Source organism: Indicator indicator, chromosome 4 (genome assembly GCF_027791375.1).
Source record: "Indicator indicator isolate 239-I01 chromosome 4, UM_Iind_1.1, whole genome shotgun sequence".
Taxonomy (NCBI): Eukaryota; Metazoa; Chordata; class Aves; order Piciformes; family Indicatoridae; genus Indicator; species Indicator indicator.
Genome location: NC_072013.1, coordinates 18968523 through 18988975, shown reverse-complemented (window position 1 = coordinate 18988975; position 20453 = coordinate 18968523). Strand labels below are relative to the sequence as shown.

Genomic DNA, 20453 nt, shown 5'->3' with positions numbered 1-20453 from the left:
CCAGCAGGCAGCAAAGGCAGAGTTTGGCTCTTGCATTAGAGGTGAGGATATAGCTGTGACCACTAACCAGATCACATTCTAGCAGTGAAAGTCAAGGAGTGTAATCTAAACGTTCCCGAGGGAAAACAAGGGGGATAGTTAATTTGCTTTAGATGAAGCTTAGTATTTTATGGTGGGCTCTGTTTGTCAGTTACCTCATCTACAAGACTAAAAACACTATGCCTGCAGAACACTGTGTTCAATTAATCTGTGTATGTGAACATTTCAAGAAGTTGTCTTGCCCACAGGAGATAAAAAATGCCCAAACCAGAATGAAGGCTTTTTAGGCTACAAGGCACTATAACTGCCTTCTCTCCTGGCTGGTGTTCAGATGGACAGCTGTGAGCCACATCTAGGAAAGGAGACTGATGTGCCTGCTCTGCCATGCCCTTCCTGATCGGAGGCAAGGCTCGTGCATGCTTAAGTTGGGGTGCTGTTCCTACTTCTTCTCAAGGAAGTTCATGTTGTTGAGTTGTCCTGCTTTGAGAGAGACCGTGTACTGTTCACCGTGATTTTCTGGGTTACTTGCGGACTAGTAATGGCTTCTTTCCCTGATGTAATGCATATGGTTTCAGGAAATCTATTGCAGCTGTTCATACTTTGTGCTCAGACTGATAGTGTCCCATAGATATCCCATGCTCTTGACCTGTTGGAAGTTGCCTTTCTGCTCTGTCTTGTCCATTGTAAGAAACAGTGGTGCTGTGTGAAGTGTCTGTAATGGAAAGCTTCATCCACATCTTCTGTCACTTGTATTCTTCCAGCGTGTTCATCATCAGTGGAGGTGTTTGTTACTCGACAGCATAAACATGCCATGCCTACGTGCACTACTAGAAAGGTGACATTTGGCTTGGTGCCATTACATTACAGCACAAGAACTCTCTGATTGTAGGTGGATAGAGACTTTAGATAATGCATCTTGAGCAACCCTACCACCAAGGCAGTGGTAAAATTTGAGGAAGAAATGGCAAGAAACTTGATCTTTGATACTGTGTTCTGTCTGTAGTTCTCTCTTGCATACAGGCAGAGAATTTAATAGCAAGTTTAGCATGCAGGTTATCTTCATAAGCATTTCTAAGCAGCTTATTGTTAGTTAGGATGCAAGACCTTGTGGGTTAGGGCCTAACTTACAGTGAAATATTTTAAAAATACTTGAAAAAGGGAAGTCTTGCTACTTTTAACAATCTCAAAATTTTATTTTGACATAAGGGCCCTTTCACATAAAGGCTTGTTCATTCTTTCTCAGTTCATGGCCTTAAATGGCCAGAAACGAAGTTTTAGATTTTTCTTTCATTTCCTAGTTGCTTGTCTGTAGACTGTTTTTCCTTGTAAGCAGAGAAGTTATTCTTCAGCAGAGAAAATATTCCTGAAAAATTATAGGATTTTTCTAATGAGAACACCGCAACATGGAAACAATGGAATAAAATAATAATGAAACGATCTTTTGTCTTTCCAGCATTACTTCTGACTGGATATCCTGGAATAAGACAAAGCTATACATAAAGCAGTAGACCCTCTGTAAGCAGGGTCTGTAGTTTAAAAGTGTCCTGGAGCTCATAGCTGCTGTTGCAAACTCCATCTGAAACTGGTAATCACAACTGTAGGTATTATGTGTGACTGATATGCAGGCCAGTGATTGCTGGCTAAAAAAAAAAAAATTTGCTCTTTAGTACTTTGCACTGCAATTGGCCTTCTCCTGAAGCCAGGCCTTGAGAGAGGATTCTGCTGCAAAATCAAGGCTGGCATTGATACTGTTAGGCTGACATTGATGGACTTTTGGTTGGCTGTGCCTTCTGGAGAGTGCTGGGTGGTCTGCAGCCATGAGGGTCTGAGGTCTGTGTGAGGTTGGGGTGATGTTTTTCTGGTGTCTACCTTAGGGCAGTGGTACAGAGATACACAGGCCAGGCTGGAGGAAGAATTCTTTTACACGTTATGGTTGGTCATGCTAGAGTTCACATGAAGAAAAAAAAATGCAGGTGCTCAACTTAGTCTTGGAGAAAAAAAAATCATAAACCTGGCAACTCTTACTTTTATGTGGAAACTAATTAGACAAAATAATTGGAGGTGAAGCAGCATGTCATTGAATTGTAAGGGAGTAGTCCCAATAAGATGACAGTTCATGACTTCTCAGAGTGCAACTTTTGCAAGGCTTTTATTATCATTTTATAACCATCATAAATTTATTGTTTAGGGCGACTGCAATGATTTTGAAGAGGAAAGGTTTTGCTAAGCTGGAATAGCTTCTGGCCTCAAGGTGATGCCTGTGTGTTTTGCAGCTTACTGTGGACTGTGTGCTGACCAAGCATGAAACCTTGCAAGTCCAAGTAGGCAAATGATACCCACCCAGTGCAAGAGTGAAGTCAGTGAGGCTGAGCATCTACGTGCAAGGGGATTACGTAAAGTTGGGTGTGGAGAAGTCTTCTTTATGAAGCATGGCTGACAGCATGGATCTGTTGTGCAAAGAGCTGTGAAAACATGCAGACTGGGAAAAATACTTCCTGGGATAAGAAATCCTGCTGTTGCAGATAGTGGAATGTAACAGCAGACATTTGGTCAAAAATTTTCTTCTGCCTTCACAAACAAGACTTTCTGGAAATATTCTGAGCTAATGTTATTTTTTTTTATTAAGAGATTGAAAGCTAAATATGTTCATTTCTCAATGCGTAAAATCCTAATATTACATGATGCAGTCCTTTTCATTAACTGTTACTTAAGTGTCTTAAGTGACAGCAAATTGAAGGAAGAAGCAGCTCTTTCCTCTGTAGACGAAGTTCAAGGATCCATCTAGAATTTTCAACAACCTTTGGAGCTCTTCATATGGATTTCTTTCGCATGTGTAATGATTCCTGTACCTCTTTCAGAATTGCAGTAACTTAACATTTATAACCTTCTTACAAGTCTCTTGCTTTTATGCTGGTTGTATCTCAAATTAACCTATGATGTAACTCTGGCAGGATCCTGTATATCTTTAAGCTGATCTTGTATTGACACCCGCCAATCAAATGTGAAGGCTCTAAAGAGAGCATGAGGAGTTAGTGTGCCTCCAATGATGGGCAACGTGGAAAGCAACCTGAAACAGCAAAGGAATTATCAGCTTCTCCTTGCCCTCTGTTGTGCAGTCACCTATAGGGTTGAAATCTCAGTGTGTGGTATGGCATCATCTCCACAGTTCTTCTCTCTTATGTCTACAAGCAAAAGAAGTGAGCAAGAGAAAATGAGTATGCTTGTCCAAAGGAGATTTGTTCTGTGATCATGTTTAATCAAACATATAATCAACATTTAATCAAACATTTAATAAACTGCTTGCATTTTTCCTTCTAATTAGTTGCTGCCAATTACTGGGATTGAACAGTGAGTTTCAGGGTGGAGCCAGACAAAAATAACCCAGAGAAGAACAACTAGCTGCTACTGTGCCTTTGTGTCTGCCTTTCCAGCTCTTACCCCAAAGATGGATCCGCTGTTTATACATCCACCTCCTTGGCAATGATAATGACAATGGTAATTTTGTAGATTAGAATAGAAATCTAGCTTTTTATCTTTCCCTTTAAGAGGGGTTTAGGTAATTTTATAAACTCATCAGTGTGCTGGGATCACACCAATGTTGTAATGGGAGGGGCAGGTACCAGAGAATGTAGATAAGCCCATAAAGGGAAACAAATGTGAAAGATGCAGCTGAATTGTTTGCCTTAGGCTTTTTTTTTCCTGAGAGAGAGAATGAGGGCATGAGTAACAGAGCTTTGGTATGATGGTATGATTTAGCTTGTCAGGGCAGCTTCTAGAAAATCTGAGGAGGCCCAAAAATTATCTGGTTCTTCGAGCTATGCACTGGAGCAGACCTCCCTAGCAGATCCAAATTTGGGCTACAAGACAGTCTGGTTAGAAAATGTAATAGTGTTTTGGGGGTTGTATATCAACTCCTGCATGCCCTGGCTAAATTTGGGAAAGTTGTAGTCTTAAAACACATGTGCTCAGTCACTGATGAAGCGATAGGTCTAACAGCTGCTGTCTAGGATAAGTTAAGAACAAAAACAAGGGCAGATGAATTAGAACACCCTCTGTGTGTGTACCCCGAGCGTGTCTGTGTGAGACAGATTAGTAGCAAGATGTGCCATGGAAGGTCAAGAGTGTGGGGAGGAGCAAGGGACATGCTATGGGTGTTGGCCCAAGGCAGAGCTCTGAAGGTGACCTTTCGGGCAAAGTGGTGTCTGTGGATGGGCTGATGCTGGTCAGAAAATAGTTTGGGTCAGAGAAGGGATGCTCTAAAATCTTTGAGGCAAACAGGATTTGCACTGAAGAACTTAGGTGTTTGTCACTCGCTTTACCTTATGGAGGGATGTGCATTTTATGTAACAGCTTGGATGAAAAACAGGCAGTAGTTGTGTTTTTCTCATTTATAATTTTTCTTTTACTGCACTGAATCCATTGAAACAAATAAGGAAATGAGTGTTCTGACAGACCGGTACATATGCTGCTGCTTAAAGCAAGAAGCCTATGGACTGAAGAAATAGGGAAAACATTAATCTTTCTTTAACAGCAGGATTCAGTATAATTTAAAGCAGATAAAATGACTGATAAAACAGATGTTTGTCACACATGCAGATGCACTTCTCTGAAGTGGTCTAAACACCATGACAGGGAATTTTCACCAGATGGGGTGACAGTTATCTGAGAAACACTGTTTTGCCCTTTTTGGGTGCAGAAACTATTACAATTGATACAGACTTTTTGTCTTGCTGTCTGATCTCTGCTCGAGCTTAAAGTTTGCGCTTTCTTACCTTGGCTGATCCTATGCATAACAATCCTGTGTCCATCTCTGCCTAAAGCTTTTGCTATATTTCTATGAATCTTCATGTCCTACATTGCCTTCATATTAAAAGGCTGGCAGCAGTACTTTGTTCTGTATGTTGGATTTCCAGCTCCTCAAACTGCAGCCGCTTCGAACATGACCTGTGGAAAACACAATTCTCTTACCTGAACTTGGTAAGGGTGGTAAGGTTTTTTGCCCAGGGTGTGTGGTTTGGGTTTGTTCTGTTGTTTTATGGTTGGTTGGTGGTTTTTTTGTTTTGGTTTGGGTTTTTTCCTCTCTTTTTTTTTTTTTTTTTTGCCACCCCCCCCCCCCCCCCCCAGCCCTCGATTTTCACATCACTTATTAATATTATGTATGCTGTATAGTAAAAAACACTTACTAATTCGCTGTTTCTCCATTTAGATCCCTTTTTTTCATTTAAGTAGGACCATACTCAAATATTACATGTTGCAGACATTTGTTTTCTGGATTCACGTGTAGTTTGTACAGTTCTCCAAGATGATTCACTACAGCACTGTCAAATACTTTATCCTGTTGCTTGTCAGGGAAGTTGGCCACATGTCAATAAATGGAATATTTTCAAACAGTGTGATCATCACATGTTCGAAGCCAAGCTTTTTGTTTTATTGCAAGCCTCTCTAATAAGCCTTCCAAATAAAGTAAAATCATTTTTCTTTGATGTGTGCTGATGTATGCTTAAGCAGAAGAGTCAGTTGCAGGGGAGGGAAATTCCCATTATTGGTATTGGCATCTGAATCTGTTCAAATGGAGAAAACCAATTTAGTTCACATTTCTTTAATTTCTACTATATACTTTTTGATGAATGTCTTTTTCTTCTCAAATCAGAATCATAGAATTGTTAGGTTGGAAGGGACCACAAGGATCATCCAGTTCCAACCCCCCTGCCATGGGCAGGGACACCTCACACTAGATCAGGCTGGCCGGAGCCTCATCCAGCCTGGCCTTAAACACCTCCAGGGATGGGGCCTCAACCAGCTCCCTGGACAACACATTCCAGGCTCTCACCACTCTCATGGGGAAGAACTTCCTCATGTCCAGTCTGAATCTCCCCACTTCCAGCTTTATTCCATTCCCCCTAGTCCTATCACTACCTGATATCCTAAAAAGTCCCTCCCCAGCTTTCTTGTAGGCCCCCTTCAGATACTGGAAGGCCACAATAAGGTCACCTTGGAGCCTTCTCTTCTCCAGACTGAACAGCCCCAACTCTTTCAGTCTGTCCTCATAAGAGAGGTGCTCCAGCCCTCTGATCATCCTGGTGGCCTTTCTCTGACACGTTCCAGCATGTCCATATCCCTCTTGTAATAGGGGCTCCAGATCTGGATGCAGTACCAAATAGGGTACTAGGATGCAGAATTGCACTTCTCAGATTCCAAGTGCTTTTATTGGTGTTCTATTGATGTGGATTTGATATGTAGTGAAATAAAGGTGAAACCCTGTTTCAGATGATACTGGAATTGCTTTTAACAAACTTCTTTTTTTTTTGGCAGGGGTGTGTGTGTGTGGGGTTTAACCAGATAGTCTTCTTTAAAATAAGAACCACATTCATAAGTACCCCAGACTAAAGACTAAATCTTGAAATACGTCTCAAAGGGAGCAGACAAAACAGAGGATCTGATTGGATTAAGTTATGTGAACCTAAACTGATGCAGAGTTCGAGGGGAAAAAAGATTTCTAGGGACATTGCTTGCTTAATCATCTGTGCCCAACCTTTCCATGGATGTCCTTTTAAATCGATGTAGCATTGGGTTGGTGACAGTGTGTATAGCTGGCCATAATAACTTCTCTGCATAGACATAACTGACAACCAGAGTCTATGAATCTATGACTGCTTATGATTCCATAAATGAAGAGGAAAATTTGTTCCTCAAATATGCAAACAGTGTTCACTTAGTGAACATAGGGAACAAGGACTCAAAAGCACTCTCAAAGCTAATGAAACTTGGGGGAGACTTGGTGTCTGACTTATGCAGTGCCAAAGCATTAGAGCTATCCTTTATGTAAGGGGAAAAAAGAGTTGCAATCAGGTTTATTCAGTGAACAGACATGGTAACTTTTTTGCATTAACTTACTCTTGTTTGTATAATGAAGTTTTGCATGAGGGGAAAAGCCCCAGACACCTATATATCTTACTTGAAGCCTGGCTGGAGATGAAGAAACTCATTTTTGCATGGCAAGTTGCTGAACTTAAATAACATCTCTAATTTCTGCCAAAAAAATGCCCAGTCGCCTTGAGAGATACAAGAAGTGGGGGAAAAAAAGTGTATTATGCATTTCTTCTACATGTCCCAGTGGATATCTGGCTTCTCTACAAATTCCAAAAGGTTTATTCAAGGCTGTTTGCCAAAATCTTGAAAAGTTGCAGTGGATGTACAGCATTCAGTTTCAGGGTTAGTTGATGAAAAGCCAATTCTAGATGAAAGCTGCCTGGGCAAATAGGCTCACCTTTTGGTTTTAGCAAAGTGGAGATGTGCTTTCAATCTCCCTCCTTGTGTGCAGGAAACCTGCAGTACCAGCCTGGGGCCCAGCAGAGCCCTGTTTCATTTGCTGTACTGGACTGATTGTCTCTGTATGGCATGTTTATACTGAAGATGAGAACAGCTGAAGTTCCTTCTCGGATGTAAACGGAAGCCACTTCAGTCTTTATTTGAGTAAAAGGCAGGAATCCAGATAAGACTTCTGAAAGTAAATGGAGCACCTGTAGCATGCTGGAGAGAAGTGATAGGAAGAGGGCAGATGAACGAGTGTCATAGCTTCTAGCCTATGCACAAGTGTAATTTAAGTATGTTTTTTATTACTTTAAGAAACTCAGTTCTGAGCTTTGGTTACTGGGAGAGAATCTAGCAGACAGAGGGGTCTTACTAGATTGGCTCGCCATACCTATGCTCCTGTAGAAAAGCACTTGTAGGAAGGAGATTCCCCTTTAAATACGCGTTCTTGGGATTTCAAAGATTAAGACAAAATTTCTTTTTCGGAGCCTCTACACTGTTACAACAAACGCCTCAAAGTGGACTTAATATGCTGAGCATCAACTTGATAGGGGACCCACAAGTTCTCTGCAAACCTTCCAGAGACTTGAAGATGACACCTTGTTTTCTTGAACAGTTATTTGCTGTCAGAGTTGATTCACATTGCTAGAACCCCAGAGCGCTGGGTGGTTCTCCAAGTTGAAGGTGTGGAATGCTTTACAAATGTACTGCCTAGTGTGATTATGATCTAGTTAAGATAAACTGTGTGTTTTGGTAAAGGACTTTCTAGTATGGTTTCTTTTTCTGTACGCCTTTGTCAGATAGCTGTGTGCAAACTCCAACAACATTGTTAAAAGTGACTGTGGGAGATAATACCTAGAGAGGTTCCGAGGGAGATTCTCAGAGGGCAATTGTCAAGCAATTTCAGAAAATCCTTTTAGTGCAGGCTGAGATAGTTTGGGCACTCAAAATTCTTATATCAGCTTGAGAGACCACACTGGTTTTTGCTGGCTTGGTTTGAGAACTGTCTGAGCATAATGTTGGAAAAGCCCATGCAAAGGTCAGAGGAATTTTGCACATTGCTGGACAGAGTTTACTGAACAGCATCAAAATGCAGCTGGCATCCCCTATAAACCTAAACCTGTCATTGCGTGATTTGTGTGCTGCCAGATTTCTCTGCTGTGACAAGGAGATGCCCAAGATGGGAGTGCTTCAGAGGGGAGAAACTGAACTGAACCTGCAGCCCTGCACTTTCAGGATGCAGCACTTCTGTAGTTCAGTGTGCCCTGGTCTGTAAGTGCTCTTAGGAGTTTCAGTATAAAAATCTGTTAGCTGCATTCCACAGGAGCTCCAGCCTATTTCCTGATAGCTAATCCTTCCAGTTACCTGTCAGCAGGGTCAGAGTGTTTCTTTGCATTTACTACTCTTTGTTTCGTATGACTGATCATCCTAAGTTGTTGTTAACTTTCTTAAAATGGCATTGTTCTGGCAGCCCTTTCTAATGCTGTTTCTTATTCTTGCCTCCCATTACATTGTGCTTTTTGAACGCATAGGACGTTCTCTTCTTTGAAATGAAAAAGCTGATGACTTGTGTCATCTGGAAGACTGAAGAATACTATCTGCTTGTTGGATCCATCCTTGGTGCAGGGGACAAATGCAAGTATCTATTTCCCGTTAGCTGGAGCAGTTCTATCAGCATTATCCAGAAATGGCATTGGTGAAATATTCATCCACTAAGTCAACGCAAGCTGTCCTTTCAACTTCAGTGTAGACAGCTTTTCTTGGCAAGTATTAGTATGGTTTTACAGATTCACAGATTATGTTGGGTTGGAAGGGACCCTCAAAGGTCACCTTGTCTAAACCCTTGCAGTGAGCAGGGGCACCTGGCAAGTATTAGTATGGTTTTACAGATTCACAGATTATGTTGGGTTGGAAGGGACCCTCAAAGGTCACCTTGTCTAAACCCTTGCAGTGAGCAGGGGCACCTCCAACTAGATCAGGCTGCCCAGGGTCACATCAAGTCTAGTCTTGAATGTCTCCAGGGACAGGGCCTCAGCCACATCCCTGGGCAACCTGTTCTGGTATTTTATATCTATATCTAAAAAAATACTGTATCTGTCCCCAGAAAGGGGTACTGTCTTCTGCCTTGAGATTCTGCTGCTTCCTCTCATGTCTCTTTTCAGTCATCTCCAGTGTTTTGTGACCTTAGAAAGACTTTTGAAAGGGGTAAGTGATCTATTTGCTTTTTGCAGAGGGCTGCATTAACACGGGGGTGACTGGAGCTGTGGGGAGACAAAGGGAGCTGGGACCAGAGAGAATATGCATGCTCTTTGCAGTGCTGAAGGAAGCAAGCAGTTTACTGAAGCCAAAGGATGATGCTGGAACGATTTAGCCTGTAAATTTGAAGGACTCTGACCTTTGTGAAATTAATGTCTTGTAATGGATGATACAATGCCAAAATGGCTTGGTTTGAAGAGGGTATTTAATAAGGTTATAAAGAGATCACATGGTGTGGCTGCCTGCCATAGCTGGGAACTAGATCTGATAATGTCTGGTGGTAGAAGCCTATGGCTTGAAGCTGAACGCTGCCCGATTGCTTATAATTGCCATCGGGTTCTAAATATGTCTCTGAATGTCTGGTACAATGAATAACTTTAATAATTTTTCTGTGCAGCTGCTAATTGTTCATTTTTCCCACTGATGGCTCTTCAATTTATTTTTCTCAAAAAGCTACAGTTGAAGGTTTTGTGACCCTGCTGGGAAAGCAGCAAGTACGGGCTCCCAGAACCTGGGGTCACTAGTTCCAAGAAAAGAGTCTGGCAGGGCTCAGCTGCACTGATCCATCTTAAATGCCTAGTTTAAAAGGAAAACAGATCCTTTTGAGTTTATATTTACTGACTTTTTGGCTTTTATAACTTGGCATATACAGATTTTATTTCCACGATACCTGGTTTTTAATGTTTAAGTTAGTAGCTCTGTAATGTTTCATTAAACCATTACTGAAACTTTATCTTAATATTTAGTGACTAACGGCAGTTTATTTCCTCTGCTTACGATGTCTGCTTTTTTTCTTTCATGGCTTTTTCCTCCCTGCTACTTGAACCTCTGAAGTTGTAATGTTGGGTGCTTCACTTTGTCATTGCTATGGTAGGATAGGGAGTTAGTGTGTTTGCAGCTGAATCTTTGCTATGAGATGCTGGTGAATGTTCATGTATGCTGTGGCATGTGGAAGCTTCTGCCCTGCCAAGATCCTCACTTTTTTTCTAGTCCCTTTCTGGGTGCTTTGTTCTGATACAGCACTTTTAAGAAGCACTTTTATAGCTGTAAATGGGATGATACAATGCTTTGAAGATGTGTAGAAAGATCAGATGGCTCTGCCAAATGTCATGTGTGAATGGGGTGTTGGTGTGAAAATCACTTCTGGTGCTGTAATGTCTGTTATATGGGGGCTCCTATTTTTCAGACTATTCCCAGTTTATAAAACCGAAGAAGAAATGCACAAATATGCCTGCTGTCTGTGTTGTGGGGTTTGTTTGGTTGGATTTAAAAAAAAAAATAAAAATTTGTATGTGCTTAGAAGGTCCTCTGTGGCAGCTCCAAGTCTCCTTTCTTTTCAGCCCATCTAAAGAGTGCTTAGAGTTTTAAGTGAGGTCTTTTCTTCCCCATACTACACTGTGTATTCCTACTGGTTTATAAAGGTGCACTGTATTTCCCTTCTCCTTTGGCTCTACGATGCTTTACAGACCGAAAAATTTAAGGCTCCCTCCCCAAATGCCAACTTTTGATCTGTTTCAGTCATAAATATTTCCAAAATACTGATTACTGAAGGAAAAAAAAAAAGCTTGCTGAAAGGTAGGAATTGTTGTATATAAATTGGTAAAATTAGTCTGTGTGCGAAAAAATAAACTACAAAAAATTCTCACTTTGCAAGTGAGTCTTGCTGTGTTTTAGATGCCCTCAGTTAACTTCCATGTGCATCGATAGTTGCAAGTAGGGAAACCTGGACAGCAAGTACCCCTGTGGTATGTGGGGGTTACCACTTGGTTGCTTCCCTGATAGACAGGGGGAGTCCCTGTGATGGAAAACAGTAAAAGTCAGGATCCTCATTAATGTTTAACAACAGAAATACAGAGTATTCTGCTGATGGAAAAATGATCTGAGCTTGCCTTTGTGCCAGGAGGAGAAAGGGGCTACCCACAAACTTACAGATGGCCCCTGGTGCCTTCCTCTGATAATTTCAATGTGGTAGAAAATCTTAGAGGCTACAGGCTTTTGCTCTGATGCATTAAAACTTACACACTCCCTTTGATGCCAATATGATGCCAGTATATTGCTTTTCTGGGAAAATGCCCTTCTTTTTTATTTCCTTTTTTTTTTTTTAATTTTTTTTTTTTTTTAACAAAGCAATGCATTGTTACTATTTGCCACTTCTTTTACAGGGGAAATATTGGAAGTGAAACATTCCCCTGTCTGAGAATATTAACTTAATTGCATTCACTAATAATTTCTTAGGTTATTAAAGCAAAGATTGCCTATTAGCTTCAAAATTGTAAATTCTTTTCCGCATGTTTTAATCTGTCGCTCAGACCAGACAGCAAAAATATATTATTTAATTTAGCCATGGCTATGATATATGATCTGATGGGCATATTTTCCTTTACCTGTTATTCACTATAATGTTCAGATTCTAGATGCTGCGTGGGGTATTACTTCAAACTGTTTACTTTGGGTGTTAAAAAAAAGCCAACAACCCCAAAAGCCAACTATTCTACATAGTTTGAGCCTATGGTGAAACACTGTTTAGTTTGCTTTTAGTAACTTGCTGCTGAATTCTTCTCTAAATCCATGCATCATTCTAACTTAAATATGAAGTCAACTGGCATGGAAATTTTTATTCACTATTTCGTATACGGAAGTGTGCATTATCCAGTAGAGTTGTTCACTGGTTTTGGATGTAGAACTAATAAGTTGTAACAAGCTTCTGGGGTTTATTCAGTCTTACAGGCTAATTAAGCAGTTACTCAAACCTGTGTGCTGAAAGAAGGGAACCTGCAAAGCACCAGTCAATAATTTGTGCTGCACCTGAATCAGTTTCACGGAATCATAGAGGGCATGAAGTTGGAAGGGACCCTCAAAGGTCATCTTGTCCAGCCCCCCTGCAGTGAGCAGGGAGAGTTTCCATAGCTTTAGGCCTACTAAGCCTGCTTAAAGGCATTGGAACTTTGCTGTACCTTTGGTGTTTAATTTTATCAACTTCAAATGCTTTTCCCCACTTCTCTTTTCTCTCAGAAGTTTTCTAACATTTGCTAATAATTCCTTTTTTTTTCTTTTTCTTTTCCTGAGCTAGTGATTGGAGTGCAAGATCCCTGTCTAGATGATCTATTGCTGTCTAGGTGATCTTCCAAATGAAATGTATTTTTAAAATAGTGACCTCTTGGAATATAGCTTAGAACTGACCATTTTTCAAATTCAAACATCTGTCCAATGCAAGTGAGCAGAGAGTCTCTCTTTGACCTGACTGTTTTGCCTCTTTGGAGAGAGAAGGGAAATACAGCTAGTAATGACCTTTCTTTTCCCCTCAGTAAAAAAGAGACTTGCTGTGTGTTTTGCTTAGCCTATTGTGAATATCAGGAGGCAGCCAGGCCAGCTGGGAATAGGAACCCTTCCTCTGGTAGGCTGTGGCTCAATGTCAAGCTACATGGGAGGAAAGAAGAGTCATGGACAACACCATGAGGGAAACAAGAGTTATCAGTTCTCCAAATGAAATAGCCCCCTCTGGGAGACAGCACCTGTGACATAGACATTGGTATCTCTGGAAGCATTCTGCCTAGCCCAGACAGGTTCTTATGTCCCTCATTTAGTTATTCTTAACTGTCTGGCTTGTCTACAGAATTTGCAGTTCACTGCTTTTGTCTGAGCCACAGTCCTGTACCCATGCAGGCATCTGTGGTTTACATTGGGTTTGTTGTAGTATCTTATTTATGTTCAGTGTGTCTGCGGTGCGTGTCTCAGCATAGCTAACAGAAAGCCTGTCCTCTGCCAAAAATCAGCCCAAAAGAACATAGGATGTACTTTTCTTACTAGCTTTTAAAGCACTGTAGGAAGAAGTGGTGGCTGGTCCATGGCTCTGCCAGACTTCCAGAGCAGTTAATCCAGCTACTGTCTCATCTGCATAGAGTGTCCTCCACAGACAGCCCCTTGCAGGGAATTGCTTTGTGACCCACAGCCTGCTTCAGTCCTGTTGGCTCAATTCTTGAAGCTCTTAAGAGTTTCTTGTTTGTAGGATCAGCTTTCTTTCCATGCCTGTGCCTAAGCCCTTTCACATGTGATGTGAGGCAGTTGCAGTGGTTGGATGGTGTTGTAGGCTTGGTTGCATAAGGGATGTCTTGCTACCCTGAGCCTGCAGCTGTGACCTGCCTGGCTGAAAAGCCTGGAGTCATGGGTTTAGGAAATCTTTGCAGCAGAGACTCAGCAAATGCCAGAACTGAGGTGTATGGTTGTTTGACATCCTGCTTGTTTGAATACTTTTTGTTTTTAAAATAACTTACTAAAAAAAAAAAAAAGTGTGGTAGAAAATTTTCCCAAATTAACTATTCCTCAAAATATGCATACTTCTACGGCTTAGAGTCCCCTCATTTTACCTCTAAAAAGTTCTCATGTTTCACGTAACCAAAGGAGAGCCCCTGCCCTGCCCCCTTTCTGAAAAAGGGGAAGACCCGTGATAAAAGCCAGACTTGGTAATTGTTTCTTCCTTCCCGTAGCTTTTAAAGCATGTGTGACATCATACCCAACAGCAAGCTCCCCTTCTCTCCCTGTTCATGTCTCACTTATTCCCTTCTGCTGAGGCAGTACAGTCCGTTTCAGTAAGTCCCAGTAAATTTGCAAAGCCCATTTTGGGAGGATTATAGAAAACCTTTGGACAGACTTTCTCAAGTGGGTTTGGCAACCAGCTTGCAAGCATTTTTCTTCAAAGTAGAACAAAGCTTATTCAGAGTGTATGCAGGCATGGCAAGAAATGCAGCCTTTGCCATGAGCCTCTATTCTTCCAGGGGCTCTGGAGCAGTCCTTTCCGAAGCCTGGTGTATTTCAACTGCAGTTTTGAGTTGCTCTGTTTATTCCAGGGCAGACACATCTAAAATGGAGCTGCTTTAGTTATTTTAAGTTTTAGTTTACAATACTTGGAATGTTTCTGAGTAGGCTGCTGCCCTAATTTAAAAAAAAAAAAAAAAAGAGGCATTCCTCACCTAATATTTCTTATTTATCTTTCTTAGCTATGTGAAAATCATGATTTCAACAGTTTGGCTATTAACTCTTTCCCTACAATATTAACATTTTCTTCTCGAAACTGTTGCAGTGCATCTTGCCAGCTTCAGGTGATGGTCTGCAACAATGCTTCCCATACTGTAATGGTAGTATGTGAATTACCCACCACTTACAGGCTACTGTTATCTGCAAGAGGGCTTTGAAATTCTCTGCAAGAGGTGGTTGATTTAATTTACCTTTTAATTTCCTTGCTGAGCAACGATGAGCTCTGTGTTATGGCTCTGCAGTGCATGCTGCTTCTGGGCCAGAGAAACTCCAGACTGGTAAAGGGAAAGAAGGGAGCAATTTGCGTCATAGATGCTGATTGATCGCCTGTCCCTTTGGGCATCTTTGTAATGGCCTTCCAAAGAAAAGACTTACTGTATTGGGTGGAAAACTGGAGGAGCCATTGTGTATTCAGCAGTGTGCAGCAGTTGCAACTATGGACAACAACACAGACGCTCTTAGATTAGAAAAGCGTTGAGGGCAGAGTTAGGCGGTCCTGCTCCGTGACCCTCCCAAAAAAGGATCTTTGAGTTTCAAATATGAGGTTAGTGGGAATGAGAAAGACAGATTCCTGTCTTGTACTTGCTGAGGCCTTTAATTTTTAAGTTAAATTTCCTATTTCTTTGAAGTGAGGAAAAGGTTTTAACATACTTAAATAGCCTGCATATATTGGAAGGGTGCATATAGGGAGCAGGGATGGCTGGGCTTTCTGTCAGGAGTTCAGTTCTGCTCTCAAGACTAAAGCAGAAACAGTTTGTTTTGCTTGATAACTTGTCAAATGGAGTGACTGAGCATTGTCTGGTTGCATGTACCTGAATCTCAGTTCTCATTCCAGCAGAGTAGATGACTATCTCTACAGATCTGTTGAAACTGGCTCTACCAATTGCAGTTCTCAGCTGTTTGGTGTATAATTAGTAGGTCTCTCCAGTTTTTTATCCCTGGCATTTCAGTATCTCTATAACTATTTCCCATGTGGCCCAAGAAGGCTTGGGCCTTTCTGACAAACCCAAAGTATTTGAATTCTGCTCATGCAGGAGCCAGACTGATTATAGGTCTGTGAACTGAAGTCCAAGGGTGGGTCTAAAGCATGGAACATTGCACGCTCTGGTGTCCACACATGCAGACTCCCCACCATCTAGAACAAGACACTGTGTTTATCTCCTGGCCACATACCTGGGTGGGTGTTTCTTTCTACCCAGAGGAAACTGTAGCACTGGGGCTGACAAAGTCCCATCCCAGTCTGTAGCTTCATGCTTGCTCAGGCTGGGACAATGAAACGTACTTGCTTTAGGGGATGAATCTGTATAGAGTTGCTTGCGTTGGTACTTGGATGTTTTATTAGCTTTTCTTTGGGCACAGCTACATGATGTAGGGGTTGTTAGATCCATTTGACACAGTACGATACCAATTGCTAGCTGGAGATTTCAATAATTGTGGGTTTGAGGTGCTTCTTCTAGAATGGATCGTTTGTAATGAGCAGTGGATCTTTAGGGATATATCTGCAATGGATTTGCAGAGGGATGATACATCTGGGCAGGGTGCTTCAGCTGGAGTTCTGGACCTACCCTGTGCCTGTACTCTACTCTGTATTCCTTCCCCTCTACTCTGCACTGGTGAGGCTGCATCTGGAATGTTGTGTCCATTTCTGGGCCCCTCAATTCAAGAAAGACAGGGAGCTACTTGAAAGAGTCCAGCGTGGAGCCACAAGGATGTTTAAGGGAGTGGAACTTCTTCTGTATGAGGAGAGACTGAGGGAGCTGGGGCTCTTAAGCTTGGAGAAGAGGAGAGTGAGAGGTGAGTGGTGCCCAATGACAGGACAAGGGGCAAATGATGGAAGTTGAGGTGTTGGAAGTTTCAAGTAAATATGAGGAAAAATTTTTTCACTGTGAGGGTGACAGAGCACTGGAACAAGCTGCCTGGGGGGTTGTGGAGTCTCCCTCTCTGGAGATATTCAAGACTCGCCTGGGTGCATTCCTGTAGTCTGGTGTAGGTGATCCTGCTCTGGGTTGGACTAGATGATATTTCGAGGTCCCTTCCAGCCCCTGAAATTCTGTGATTCTTCCTTTGTCTCCTTCCTGGCTCTGTTTGCAGGGCTACCCTGCAGAGCCAGCCTGGGTATCTTTGTGCTTGTGATGAAGACAAGCCATGGGACAGTATAAAAGTTTCTTGGCAAGGATTTCAAGCAGAGAACAATTGATGCAAGTGACTGTGTATGTGTAGCTCTGTGAAGCATTCTGTGTACCAAAGTGATGGGGGTAGAACAAGGCAGTAATTAAGATGATAAATGGGTTCAAGCTGCTGTGTTCATTCTTCCTGACATTTGTACGTGTATCTTTGGATAAAAATCAAAGATCTATCGAGCAATGCGGAATTTGTTGTGGTGCAATTCATACGCTCTGAAGGCAGATGAGAAATTAAGAGCAAAGTAGAAATGACTCAAATTGAGATGTTCCCTCCCTAACATTACCCACTTCCTACCTCTGCTCACGTGGCATCTGTATCTGTATCAGTCCCAGTGGTGCAGCTGCTTAGTATGCATCTTGAGTCACTTCTGAGGCCGTGATTCAGAAGCCGCTAAAGTGCTTCCTAGGCAGAGAATGGAACTGAACATGTGCTTACCTGAATTTGAATCAGGTTCTTTAGTGTAGAATTTATTGTTTGCATTCTAGTATGAAGCAACCCTTTTCCATTAACGTTTGTTTTGAATTTTTCCCCACATTTACAACATTAACCCTTCCTTTTTTTTTTTTGTTCTTTTACAGGAAAAGAGGAGTAGAAGTAGTACAGGTGAGTAAAAACTATATTTGATTTCCCCTCCAGTCTATTTTCTTGTATAGAAGGCTTCCTGATTTTAAATTCTATACATTAGATGTCAACATAACCTGGGTTTAATTGTTTTTCTTCATTTTCCATTCAATTCCCTATTATGGATACTTTTTCAAAAGAGAATCCCTCTTGTATGAAGCATGTTGATCCTGTCTGGCCTTAACAGGTGCCCTGTTGAAGGTGAGAATGCAGTTAGAATTTTCTGTGTCTGTTAATTAATAAGATCTGATAGCTGACATTTCCTTGTGTTTATTGCATTCATGGACAGTCAGGCTTGACAGCAACAGGAGCTGGCCTTCAGAAGATACTATGGCAGAAGGAATGTTCTTGCAACACAGTGAGCAAAGAAACGATACTAACGTGCCTTCAATTTGCAGACCGTATAGAGAAAGTTCAGTTGTTTGCTATGTTTGTTCTTTCCCAGATCTGAATGGTCATACTTCACACAAGACGTTGCTTAAAGGATGATGGCATCTTGGGAAAGGAATTATGTTACCTTGACAGCTGTAACACAGAGCACTGTATCTTTAGAAGATCAAAGGGCAAGCATGCCCTTTCCTTCTGGCATCTTTTGTGTACTCAGAAGAGGTGTTTGTCATACGTCTCACTTGCTGATGCTTACCTACTGCCCGTTTTGCACTCTGAAATGGTCATAGGGAACAGATCACATTTGTTTCTTGTATCTCAATAGCAGAGATGAAACTGCCTCAACAGAGAAGATGAAAATCTGGTGTTGCCCAGTGATACAGATGAGGCTGCTTTTAAGTGCAGTTCAAAGGTGCTTTGTAACACCAGCAGAGAGTAGGAGAAAAGCACTTAAACTCCCAAAACCAACAACAAAAACTCCAAAACAAAGCTGCCCCCTCCTTCCCCTTCACCTCCCCCCCACCCTGGAAAATCAGGCCATATTATTTTAAAGAATCCACTCTCATAAAAAGCTTAAAAATTTCTAATGAAACTGGAGAATATCCTCTTTCAGCTATGTGTTTGAAAACTGCATGGTATTACAACAAAAAAGGGCAGATACTTTACTGGCTGTATTTAATCTTTCACCATTGCAGCATCATCTTCCTTATTTATACCTCTTATTGCTCAGAGCTAAGGAGCAGCTTCTTTCATCAGCTGTGATAATAGCATCTCCAGCTTGATGAGCACAAGCCAGCATTTACAAAGCACAGCTCCCTGAGCAGCACAGGGAGAAAGCCAGCCTGTATTTGTGTTTAGAATAATGTCTCAGTGTATTGCAACCAAGTGTCTGCATTTGTTATTTATGCCTTGCACCTGCACTGCACTTTTCAGCATCAAGGTGCTCATAATGAGATGAATTCATGATACACTGATTAGCTGAGCAGAGGGCCAGTGCTGTTGTCACTGGTGCATTGAAGTTACTGTCCTTCATCAGGCTACTTGTTAGCCTTCTGATGTTTGTGTAGCTTAATGATTGGAAAGGATTTCTTCATTGGAACATCATTTTGGGAAGCATTTGTACAGAACTGGACAGGACTTTCTGTATAAGTATTTCATTGTCTTGACTTTCCCAGCACATTTGAGATGTCAGATTTGACCTGTACTGGGAATTTGTGCCCGAAAGGCACACTCCCTAACACTGACACTGCTGCTCTGCTACAGCAAGATGGATGCCTGTGTGTGATCACCCCTTGCCTATCATTTGTGTGTTGCTTCATACATCCTGATGCATGTATTTGTAGCCAGTAGGACATTTATCAGAAATGGGATCTTCATCCATCCAGCATTACTAGAAAGCTTTGCTTTGAGTCACCTTGCATGATCTGTCCCACAAGCCCTCCTTCTAGTTGGAGGATGTCTTGGTGTTGGACAGAGCTTATTTGACAGAGGGAATTTTGTTTTCCTGTGTTCATCAGCAGCATTTCTTTGATTTGTTTCTCCTTCTCCTCCTTTAAAGGATCTGTTCTGTTCAAGAGAAACTAGCTCTTACACCTGACAATAGACAAGAAACTCAAAATACAGAAGTAAACAGACTGTTTGTTTTCTTCTTTACATAAATTATTTTTTTTCCTGAATGCAGATGTGCTTTCCTGGAGTAAGTAGTGAGTTGGCAGGTAAGGTTCAGTTACACAGCAGAATGGACTGGTGTGTGCTGACTTTTGTGAACACACATCAGATTGTTCTTTTCCAAATATGTTTCACAGGAGCAGGAAAGAATTTTCTGGTGTTAAAGGGGAAGTCTTCAAATAAGCACTTATGTGACTTCTGTTTTCTTCCTGTAGTGAGGAATTAGGATGGTGTTCTATTCTTTACCTAGACTGATGAAATCCTCTTATTTTGCCTTCTTAAAGTTAATTGCACTGTACAGATTATCAGCGGGCTGCTGCTAGACAGCAATTAACATTCTGTGACTTAAGTTCAAGTTCTGCGTTTTGTCTTGCCTCAGACTTTGAGTTCCAGCTGAAAGAGTGGTTCCAGCTTTCTGTTTTTATTGAGTGGGGAAACATGTGCATCCTCCAAAGAGAAATAATGGAAGAATAGGACTGGCAGTGAGATGCTAAGCAGGCATGCTCCTTTATCCAGCAGTAAGACATTACTCAAGCAACACACTGAATACAAAGAACCTCTCAACTTGTGTGGTGATAAGTAATTGAGTTTTTTAGAAACACTGATTGAATTCTAACATAATGAGAGTTCACTGTGAACTAAATGCACAGGAGATGAAATGTGTGACATTATATAGTACAATTGGTTCACATCCATCAGGCTGCCTTAAAAGATGGTACAGTAGATGAATTAAATAAAAACTTCCAAGGTTATGAACTTTCCAAAGGCAATGTGTGAGTGAGTCTGTATCCAAACATTTGGGAACATGAATGGGTTAGCTCATTCCTGTGTTTCCAGTGAGCAGTGGCAGAACTTTGAGTAAGAGCATGTTTAAGATTCTGGCAGTGTTTTGGATTTAGATTTGCTTTCTACAGCTAAAATCTGTCAGTGGGGCAGCTGCAAACCAATGTTATATT

The 20453-nt window shown here is 41.5% G+C and overlaps 1 protein-coding gene across 1 annotated transcript in view; it reads left to right on the top strand.

The window, feature by feature from the left end:
* ITPK1 (inositol-tetrakisphosphate 1-kinase) overlaps positions 1-20453 on the top strand; it is a 127872-nt gene that overhangs the window by 16639 nt on the left and 90780 nt on the right. The window contains exon 3 of the mRNA XM_054380696.1: positions 17400-17424. Coding sequence (XP_054236671.1) covers positions 17400-17424 — 25 coding nt within the window. The remainder of the gene's footprint in view (positions 1-17399; positions 17425-20453) is intronic.